The sequence below is a fragment of the Asterias amurensis genome, chromosome 7 (assembly GCF_032118995.1).
Source record: "Asterias amurensis chromosome 7, ASM3211899v1".
NCBI classification, from domain to species: Eukaryota; Metazoa; Echinodermata; class Asteroidea; order Forcipulatida; family Asteriidae; genus Asterias; species Asterias amurensis.
This window is the reverse complement of record NC_092654.1, coordinates 14033534-14044742: the sequence shown is the minus strand read 5'-3', so window position 1 is coordinate 14044742 and position 11209 is coordinate 14033534. Positions and strand designations below refer to the sequence as shown.

The 11209-nt window shown below is 38.5% G+C and overlaps 2 protein-coding genes across 5 annotated transcripts in view; both read right to left on the bottom strand.

The window, feature by feature from the left end:
- Nucleotides 1–40: 40 nt before the first annotated feature.
- Nucleotides 41–5027, bottom strand: LOC139939653 (carbohydrate sulfotransferase 10-like). Its single transcript, XM_071935702.1, has 3 exons — nt 4347–5027; nt 3260–3303; nt 41–2541 (listed from the first exon to the last, which is right to left on the bottom strand). Exons 1-3 carry the CDS (start codon nt 4438–4440, stop codon nt 1585–1587), a joined length of 1095 nt encoding a protein of 364 aa, XP_071791803.1. The 5' UTR covers nt 4441–5027; the 3' UTR covers nt 41–1584.
- A 1049-nt stretch (nt 5028–6076) lies between these two features.
- Nucleotides 6077–11209, bottom strand: part of LOC139939973 (diablo IAP-binding mitochondrial protein-like) — a 79952-nt gene continuing 74819 nt past the window's right edge. For all 4 annotated transcript variants that reach the window (XM_071936147.1, XM_071936149.1, XM_071936148.1 and 1 more), the window contains 2 exons: nt 9480–9549; nt 6077–9054 (listed from right to left, as the gene is read on the bottom strand). In XM_071936147.1, coding sequence (XP_071792248.1) covers nt 8873–9054; nt 9480–9549 — 252 coding nt within the window. In that variant the 3' untranslated portion in view covers nt 6077–8872. The remainder of the gene's footprint in view (nt 9055–9479; nt 9550–11209) is intronic.

Below are 11209 nucleotides of genomic sequence, written 5' to 3'. Positions count from 1 at the left end.
AACAATAACAATAACAATAACAATAACAATAACAATAACAATAACAATAACAATAACAATAACAATAACAATAACAATAACAATAACAATAACAATAACAATAACAATAACAATAACAATAACAATAACAATAACAATAACAATAACAATTTAAACGCGATTTATATAGCACCTAATATTAAGTTAACTCTAAAAGCGCTTTACATGTAATCAGAAACTTTCCCGAGCTCTGTGAAAAATCACAGGTCGGGGTCGACCCGGGGAAGCTAATCGAACGCACCTACTGATATAGGCTCTAGGGCGTAACCAGATCAAATTAAATTAAATTGATACATCTAAAGCAAACAAGGAAGTATAATGTATACGCTAAATAGTTGTTATAATATGGGCCCATTATTCTTTCTGTGTTATTAACGGTGACGAGTGTCCTGAAAAAACCCCATGTTGACCCATTTTAAAACGTTGTGCAGATGAGTCAATAATATTTAATTTCCCTATTCAAGGCTAATACAAATAAGCATTGTCTTCCTTGTTATTATGAAATATAACAAAAACATGTAAAATATTGTAACTATGTTCCCTCGAGACTTTTGTTCCGATTTGATAACAATTTTAAAGGGCCGTGTCGTCATGATCAAAGCTGTGCCCAAGTTCATAGAGCTGCTTGCGCAGAAAATATTACGTAACAATTGTCTGCTGTTAGCAGAAATGGGCAGGATACCAGTCACAAACTGTACTTGTCACGTGGTAGTTTCGTTGGTGACTTTATTTTTTCTGGTAAGCATTAAGTTTTGTTGTGCTTAGCTACTTCGTGTGCTTAAAAGAGTCAGTTCGGGTAAATATTCGACATTATGTGCTCACGGTCAAAAGATGAATTTTGTTTATATTTTGTAGGTGGAAGTGCCTTGGGGTGCAGGCAAACAAAATTGCCTGTTCAATTCAAAATATAGCCCGTTGCCATGGTTACAGCCCATTTCGGCTCCGCAAGGCTTTGGCTTCACAATAAACAAAATGGCGATGTATTTATTCGAACACTCCAGCTATTCGGCTTCATGCGGCCCATGTGGATTCATTGCAAGAAAAAAAAAACATAATGCACGAGAACTAACGTGTGTCGTCTGCTTTATTTTTGTGTGATCACGACGACAGTAGGCCTATACCCATTTTTTTTTCCACAAAATATTTATATAATTTGTTTTATGAAGGAAATTATGATGTTTTCAGTGTGCAATAAATAATGGTCATGACGCCATTGGCCACCATCTTTGATGAAACGTGCAGAAGTGAAAGACTATCATCGGATGAGAGTTGTGCGCAGCGCATAGACGATGTGACCCATGTTCACATTCAAACCGCCCTCTGTTGAAAAAACACTGTAAATACGTCATGTTTCGCCGGGCAAAAAGACACGTAGTCATGGTAAGATTGCATACACTTTCTAGCTGGCTGCCAAAACACAAAGGTTTTGCCCGGCGGTATGCGCGCGAATCATGTTATGAGTTTCGTGTGACGTCAGAGGTCACATCGTCTACACACTTGTCACTGTTTTTCATCAAATATGGCGGTCGATTACGTGCACTGCATCTATACATTTTTCCTGTCAAATAGATAACTGATGACGGTCGGTATTTCGAAGCTGAACAAAACGAAATCAAGAGAGAAGTGTTTGTACACATCTTCGATTTCATACTTCGTTAGGGTTGAGTAGTAACGGAACAGAGTGCTGGGGTTCGAACTTCCCGTTGGATTGGTGGTGAAGTTTGGGAATCTTAAGGCCCGGTCTACCCCGGCTGATGTTAGTATAAAATCAGCGTCTGTCCGCAAAGAGTCGTAGTGACCGATATAGTCATAGTCTATGAGACATGGTTGACACATTGCGTACATGGGGATCCAGTGGACGTTGCCGCGTTTCTTCTGCGCTTTTGCATCATCACCCCCCAGCGAGACGAATCTTGCAAACTGCGAGAAGGTGACGTTCAGAGTGCCGTCATTTCTGCGCTGCGTCCTCAGACGTTTGCCGAGTACAGCCGGCGATGGGGCGGTGAATCGAGTGATCTTTTCACTCCACGTACGTCTGAATACCTTACTGGCCGGGTAGTCGTTCTGAAACTTGTCCTGGTACGCCGACAGCAGCCTGGCGAACGGGTCCCTCACGAAGAAAAACGTAGTGTATGCTGCGAGGAGCTTCCGTGCCTCGTGGGCGGGGTACGAGGCAAGGGTGCGGAAGTTTTGCTTGGCTATGGCGTGAGATTGAGCCTGCCCGATTGCCTCCATGGAGTCTGAAATGTTACTAATTTTTAGGAAGAGACGCTTCCAGCTAGTGGAGCTCACCTTCGGGATGGAGCAGTAGATCAATCGATGAGAGGGAATCACATAGAGATTGTTGAGTGTTTTGGGTTGGTTGAGGGCATCGTACTGGTAAACTAACGGTGGATAGTAGGTGCCGGTCTCCATCCGAAAGGCAGAACAGGCGTCCCGCAGTTGGATTTTACGCGATTCTTGCTCTTTTCCCCACCTACAAGACCGGTTTCTGCACGTGTCCTAATGAAAGAAACAGATCCATGGGGGGCTTTAGTAACATTATGGTCAGAGATTCGGTTCATCTTTGCAAAGGTGTGAGTTTGTATTTTAAAGTCACTGGACACTATTGGTAATTGTCAAAGACCAGTCTTCTCACTTGGTATATCTCAACATAATTATGCATAAAATAAAAAACCTGTGAAAATTTGAGCTCAATTGGGCGTCGAAGTTGCGAGATAATAATGAAAGAAAAAACACCCTTGTCAATCGAAGTTGTGTGCTTTCAGATGTTTGATTTCGAGACCTCAAAATCTAATTTTGAGGTCTCGAAATCAAATTCGTGGAAAATTACTTCTTACTCGAAAACTACGTCACTTCAGAGGGAGCCGTTTCTCACGTTTTATACTATCAACCTCTCCCCATTTACTCGTTACCAAGTAGGTTTTATGCTAATAATTATTGTGAGTAATTACCAATAGTGTCCACTGCATTGAACATTAAGTTGGTTTTTGAAAGTTTTTCATTCCAAACCAACCATAGTCTTCGATAAATAAACCATTAACCATTTGAACTTTTACAAGTCTTTGCGTGTGATCCCGTTATAACAAAAGTTTGAAAAAATATATAAAAAAATACAGCAATTGAAAGACACAAAAATTACAGTTTTCCTCAAACATCTAAAAAATCTCCTCTTTTTATTTTTATTTGATTTTTTTGCGGGAAACTCATACTCTCTTACCTCAAGTTCAGCTCCATTTACACGTGACTCTGTGAAAAGTGGCACTGTGGGAGAAAACAAAAGGAGTTGGAAAAACAAGCCACTCAAAGGCACTGCACACCATTGGCAATTACTCAATAGCATAAAAACTTACTTGCTAACGAGTAGCGAAGAGCTGTTGATAGTATAACAAATTGTGAGAAACGACTCCCTGAAGTAACGCAGTTCTTGGGACAGAGGTATATTCTCAAAAATTGAAATACTTCATCAGGCCTGGTGCCTCTATGCATCTGCAAGTACACGTGTTTTTGTCTTCCATTTTTCTAATTTTGCATATTATGTTGGGAGACACCCAGTTTGACAATTACCAAAGGTGTCCAGTGCCTTATAAATGTCATTTGACAGATAAACTCATTAAAGGGAACGTATTTATACATACTTCTTTTGTGTGTGTTTTTAGCCAGTCGGTTGTTTTAATCCCATTTATATGTATATAACTAAACTGTGAACATTTCATTTAAAAAGGTGGAATGGCGTTTTTGAGACATTGCCGAAAAACTGGAGCATGATGATTATTAATCCGTAATTGGAACACAATCGTATATCTGACAGTAACGTTTCTCAGATTCATATTTTTCCATAACCACATTGTTATGAAGAGAAATGAATCTGAAAATGCTCTATACTACCGACGTTTTGCTCCCCGTCAAAGCTATAGCGGTTAATGTCATTAATTAATTAACTTAATTGTAATTACAATAATTAGCCAATCTTGAGTTCACCATTATCTCAAAAAGACACTTGTCGAGTTTCCTTGTTGGGATAATTAAGCAGCCCCGAACTCTAAAATCCCCCCCCAAAAACAACAACAGTGAAACGTAATTAGCCTGCTAGTTTCTTTGCATACACATCAAAACAATACTTTTCCACTTCAACAATGGCGCATCAGGAACAGCTCAACACTATTGAAAAAATCACAAGCTCTAGGCCTAACTTACCAATGGACCAATTTCGAACTCTCTATACTTCCCGTTTCACTGTGAAACTATTTTCATTGCAACATTAGTCTACACAACGATGTTGTGGAAGTTCAAGAGTGTCAACTTACCCACGATTGCACCAATCCGTTGATTTACGAACACCACAGTCGTAGCCAACGTGGTCAAAACACAGCAGACGAAGTAAACCCACCATCTGCTCATACTGAAGACGAAGATGTGTCTTAATACAAAATAGCGCCAAAAAGGATCAAATAAACTTGATGAAGGCGATCAAAGCATACTGATCGAAACGTCGAGTCGGAACTACCGGTTCTGTTCAGAACCAACTCTACTCGAAAGAGCTCCGCTGGCCCCCACGAGCACTCTCCTGCGAAGGACTCCGTACTTTGCCGTGTGCCATCTGAGACCCCTTGCACCAAGTCCAGGCCCTGTCCCAATGACAAACCCCTCTTTAGTTATACTTCCAAACTTCTAATAAACTCGACCAACTGTGTGCGGTTTTCGTAGGAATGCTGCACGGTTTGCAGTCGAGGTCATGACCTGACCTCGACGGCGTCTACGGGTCAAGGTTTGTTCCCGCCATGCGAATCCTATTATGTCTGTTTTGTTCTCCACTATGCGTGCACGCCAGACAACAGATTTTTCCTCATTTCATTTTCAAGACATTTCCGTTCAAACAGATAATCAAAATACAAAGAACAGTATATCGAGGAGAATTGGAAATTGGGGCAAAAACGGAAAAGCCCAGGCTTGTGGAAAAGTCATGCGTTCAAATCAAAGGCAACTGTGTCCTGCAGGAAGTTTTATAAGCTGGAAAATTGTTCCAGCATGGAGAAAGGAAACACCTTACAGGGCCCTAACAATTATTTTCGTGACATTGTTTTTACTCATTTCTCAAAAACTACAGCACCCCAGTATTATCTTCAAACTGTGTCAGAAATTAAAATTTGTGGACATTGTGTTTTGTGTTACGAACAATTACCAAAACCCTTAAAGGGACATACTGGCTTACAGTTTATGTAATTTAGTGATGTAATGATATTTTAGATAGATGTGGTGAAAAGAAACCATTTAAAAAAGATCACCAAAGTGTCAACGACCTCGTGCGTACACGTTTATGGAATCTACTGATACCATGATACTACAGAACAAACGCCTTTAATGGACACAACGGCTTCATTTGGCTTCTTGGGAAACAAATCAGACTAAAAAATGACTCCAAAAAGTTTTCCCAGGAATGAAGAAGAACGGTTTCAAATCATCAACATTTGCCGTTTTGCCGATCATTTTTCAAAAAAACGAAAGCCGCGTGAATTACCCGAACCAAAAAGTAGAAGAGTAAATTTTCTGAACCAAATTTCAATATTTTTGTTTACACATTATTCCTGATTAATTATGACAACAAATACTATGTATTCAAATTATCCGCGTTTGTCTAGCATCGTATCTCTAGAAAAACAAGTTTGAGATTGTCCTGCGGCTGGTTCCCAGCTTGGGTTCGAGCCGAAACAGTATACTTTTAGTTAACCATGCGCACTCGAACTTGTTCTAGATTGTTCCTTTCAACTGCAGGAGTTTGTGCCCGCTAAAATGCACGCTGATGGGGTCTCTTTCTTTGAATTAAAAACACCAGATTCAAGCTCAATTTTGGTATCTTTAGACAGGTGCCTCGCGTGAAAATCACCCTTGCGGTGAAAATAACTTTAACATAAAAATGGTGACCAGGAGACTTTGTGTACCTATGCATCTGTTAAATACTGCACACTGTGATGCAGGCGCAACTTTAACTCATATACTCCATCACAAGTCAATACTTAAACTCAGATTGACACACAGCTTCTGTGTGTCCAAATTTATTACAATAAAAAAAAAAATATGACAGCTTTAATCAAAAAATTTTTTTTAATAAATTTAAAAATAACATACGTTCCGCTGGGGCACAATGGTTCCTTTAAAAAAAAATCCGGGATTACCGAATATCAACTTTTAGGTTAGTGCCCCCCTGATTTTCCAATGCCAATTTTCATGAAACTTCCTACCCTAGACAAAACTATACGTTTTAGAAAAAATTCCCAAACAATTGAAACAAACCCCCAAACTATTATCAAGTTTTGGTAACCAATTTCGTCCTATTCCTAATTACCTGTAGGTCTATATGTCTAAAATTGTTTATTGAATCCCATAATGAATTCTAAATTGTTGACTGATACTTCACACTTTCAAACTATAAAAAAAAAATAATAATAATAATAAGTACGATCAAAAGATTCACAGTATAAAGGGTAGTTTAAAAAGAACTAACAGTTCACTAAAACGTAAAATCATTGGTCTCATGGAGATAAGAAATAATTTTAATTGTAACAATAACATTATTTAGTTATCATAGTTAATGTTTGCGTTTATGGCTCTCGCTCTCTCTAGCTCTCTCTTTAGTTTTATATATTTCTCAAGGCTGTTTTTAGTAAAATTTACTGAAATGTTAAAGTCCAATTTTGATGCCCATGCACATGCCACCTTTGTGATGAATATTTGATTTAAATTGTTTCCCTTTTTTATTTTTTGTCTGTTGAACCTTTGTTTGTGTGCTTTTAATGTTGTTTTTTTAATTGTAAATTAAAATTCGATTCGGTCATTGGACCGCAAATTGTTTAATGTCTTTAAATAAACCATAAACCAGAATGTGTTAATATGATTCTGGCCCTAAACATTAAAGCCACAACATTTCATGGTGATAAGCCTCACCCATTACAATGTTTTGAACAAAAACACAGGAGGGGTCACAATGTGCCACTCCACTCTCTAATATCAATTAAGTCCAGTGTGAAGTGGTTTTGAAAATTTCTGATAGCTTGAGGCTATTAAGGCTGCAACTTCCAGGTCCCTGTTCCAGAAGGGAAGAAGAAGCAGTTTCTAAGGCAGGCCTGATATACTTCACGGAGACAACACAGGAAATTGCCTCCATGCCCCCTGGTCATTGCCTTGGTGCCCTTGAAATGATCCAGTAGGAATTTATAAGTTCCTCCTATTTCCGCCCTTTACAAAAGAGAAAATGCCTTGGTGCCCCTGCCCTTTCAAAAACGAAGCATACAGGCCTGCTAAGGTTCTTCTATGGCAGCCCAAACATTGAGAGAAAACTGAAGGTCCCCAAAGAAAGGATTACATCAAACTCATAGCAGAAGACACAGACTTAATTGGACAGGACAGGAAGAACTGCATGCTAGAGCTGTGTGGAAGACCATCTCAGAAGTCCAAACCTTCAGGTCGCCAATTAAGTAAGCAGTTAAGCAGTAAGCAAGTCTAGTGTAAATTACACTTACAATCCCTCAAACTCTGACTTCCTCCCTTGGAGTGGGAGGAAGGATTGGACAACAATAAATAGCAGCAAGTTCGAAAAATTGTCTTAAAATATAATCACAACAATCTGGAACAAAGTAATGTAGCTGGTAGTTGATAAATAGTCAAATAATAATTCATTTAAAAAATAATGAAACTTAAAGAGTCCTCAAACGCCAACTTCCTCCCTTGTAGTGGGAGGGGAGGATTGGAAAACCATATATATTATTCGGCAAGTTTAGAAACAATTTTCTTCAAATGCAATCACAACAGTAGGGAAAAAATTATTGTTACATGCAGTAATAAATAGTTTTTTTCCCACCCTTGATATTGTCCTTTGTGTTTCCATCTTCTTGTGGTCAAGCCAGTCCCTTCCCTTCAACCCCCCCCCCCCTTTTTGTCCCCTATTAGTTGTTTACCCCTTTCTTTATAGGCATGCTTTCTAACCCCATTCATGTATTTCCACTTCACTGCTTATGTTTCACTTAGTTTCACTTGGTTACCTGTTCATGTTTTTTGTTTTGTCATTTAGCCTTCGAGAAAGACTCTGCTAGGGTCGAAACGTCAGGCCATCAACTATTTTTTGCAAATAGTTGAATAGTAACACATTCCAAAGTAATCACACTTAAACAGTCCTCACACAACAAGATCCTCCATTTGAGTGGGAAGGGGGCGGATTGGAAAACAATAAATATCAGCAAGTTCAGAAACAATTTTCTTCAAATGCAATGCAACCACGATAATCTGGAACGAAGTATTGTTGCTGGTCGAATAATCATCAATTGCAAAATAAAGTTACAAATGCAAAATCAAAACCTCAATCGTGTCAGTGAACAATGTAGTATTGCTGGTAGATGATAAATCGTCAAATAATAATACATGTAAACAAATATCACAATTGACGAGTCCGCCAACATCCTCCCTTGGAGTGGGAGGGAGGATGGAGGATTGGAATACTAATATCAGCAAGTTCACACACAATTTTACTCAAGTGCAAACACAACAATTTGGAACCAAGTATTGTTGCTGGTAGATGATAAATAGTCGTATAGTTATCAATTTCAAAATAAACTTTTAAGTGCAAAACAAAACCCAACCTTCGCTGATACTGAATCTCACAAGGAAAATAGTGACACCAAATCAGCAACTTTTGTTTCTATTTCTTCCATGACGTATCAACAATTACAGAAGACAATTTCAAGGGTTGTGATAAGATGTCTACATTCCTACAAGAGTTACCTTCCTCAAGGTTTGTCGGTCGATTCAGAAACTCGTTTCTACCTTCTTACTTTCTCCAGCTTCAACTCGCTGTCTCCTCAACAGCAGTCCCACTTCCGCCTTCTCCTGCCGACTGCTTTATACTCTCAACCTGAATATTGGTCAAGTCTTGTTGAGCTTTTTGGGAGAGTTTCCTTGCCATGTCCAGTTGAGACTGAACAAGTTGAAGATGCTGTCCAGCAGTCACAGCAGAAAGCTCGACATCTGTGCATAAAATAAATAATCAATCACTTAAAGACAGGTTACTGACAAAGGCCAGTATCCTCGCTTGGTGCATACATGTACAAACAAATGCATACAACAATTCTAACAACATTTTTTAATATAAACAGCTCTCTAGTGCTCTTTACCAATTAAGTCTTTATTGAATAGGCTAGGATGTGAGGAAATTGCAAATTTCTACTGGAGCATTTCAAGGACACCAAGGCAATGGCCAGAGGGCACAGAGGCAATCGCCTTCGTTGCCTCCAAGAAGTATCAGGTCTTATGACCAACACAGTCTCTTTGAGAGTTACACTTTTTTAATTCAGTTTTTCCCAAACTAAGGAAGTCATGACTGATGCCCTATGACTGATGCCCTAGTAGACGATAAATACATAATTAACATTTTAAAATATTCTTTTATTTACCTGCCTGGAAGGCAGCTTCTGCCGCTCGTTCGAGAACTAAGATGGCCGACGTCAACATGTCATTAATTTTCTGTTGACAAAAACAAGATGAATGATATAGGATTTGAGGCATTGCATGGTGAGGTATCAATGTATATTTGGTTTGCGGTAACACCATGTGTGTACCTACTTGCCAGATAGAGTTGTTCTTAGGGAACTGTCTTGCTTTATTCTACTGCCGTGAAGTAGATAATCGGAGGTTCGGGAGACTTCTCAGTTCTGAAAAGAACTGTCCTGCTTTTTAACTATTACCAGGGCGGATGGTATAGAAATTAGACTGGACTACTACTTTAGCTTATAGGATCGTAATTAACTGTACTGCCGCGGAGTCAGTTCTGAATTGGTCTCAACGTTTCGACTAGCTTGCTCTAGTCATCGTCAGGAGACGATGACTAGAGCAAGCTAGTAGTAGTCCATTTTAATTTTTTACCATCCGCCCTGGTAATAGTTAAAAAGCAGGACAGTTCTTTTCAGAACTGAGAAGTCTCCCGAACCTCCGATTATCTACTCCACGGCAGTAGAATAAAGCAAGACAGTTCCCTAAGAACAACTCTACCTGGCAAGTAGATACACACATGGTGTTACCGCAAACCAAATATACAAGATGAATGATTCCGTTACACTAAGATCAATAAAGTTAAATACAATGAATACAAATGTTCAAATTGTTTTTTGTTATCAATGCCAAGAAATGAATTTTGGAGTCCAAATTTGATGCAACCACCTGGCTTTTTGCTTCATGATTGTAAAGCTGCCCTTCGCGACCACTATTTCAAAATGTTGGCCCTTGATCTGCTAATTCAGAAGACCTACGATTTTTCAGTAGTTCTGGGCCCAATTTCATAGAGCTGCTTAAGCAAAAAAATTTGCTTAAGCAAAAAAATCCTTGCTTAGTAAAATCAGATTACCGGCCAAAACTCCACTCAATTGTTATGCTAAGTAAACAACAGCTAAATACCAGTCACAAGCAATGTATATGGCATGAAATTTTGGCCAGTAACATGTGTAAAATAAGCGTGCTATTTTTGTGCTTAAGCAAATTTTTTGCTTAAAGACAGTGGACACTATTGGTAATTGTCTCAACATATGCATAAAATAACAAACCTGTGAAAATTTAAGCTCAATTGGTCGTCGAAGTTGCGAGATATGAATGAAATAAAAAACACCCTTGTCACACGAAGTTGTGTGCTTTCAGATGCTTGATTTCGGGACCTCAAATTCTAAACTTGAGGTCTCGAAATCAAATTCGTGAAAAATTACTTCTTTCTCGAAAACTACTCCACTTCAGAGGGAGCCGTTTCTCACAATGTTTTATACTACCAACCTCTCCCCATTACTCGTTACCAAGTAAGGTTTTATGCTAATAATTATTTTGACTAATTACCAATAGTGTCCATGCAGCTCTATGAAATTGGGCCCTGATATTGTTGAGTAACTCTACCAAAGATCTAAAATTAGAGAAAACAAATTGGGCATATGAGATAGCAAGAACTGCAGAATGGTAACTCATAATGCACAGTTGCCCACTGGAAAAAAATCATAGCTTCGCCACTGAAAAAGGTGTTTATTTATTTATTTATTTATTTATTTATTTATTTATTTATTTATTTATTTTTATTTTTTCGTGACCAAACCATAATAACAGGTAAAATATCAAAATGTTTATATAGCCTATATTTATGTATACAGTT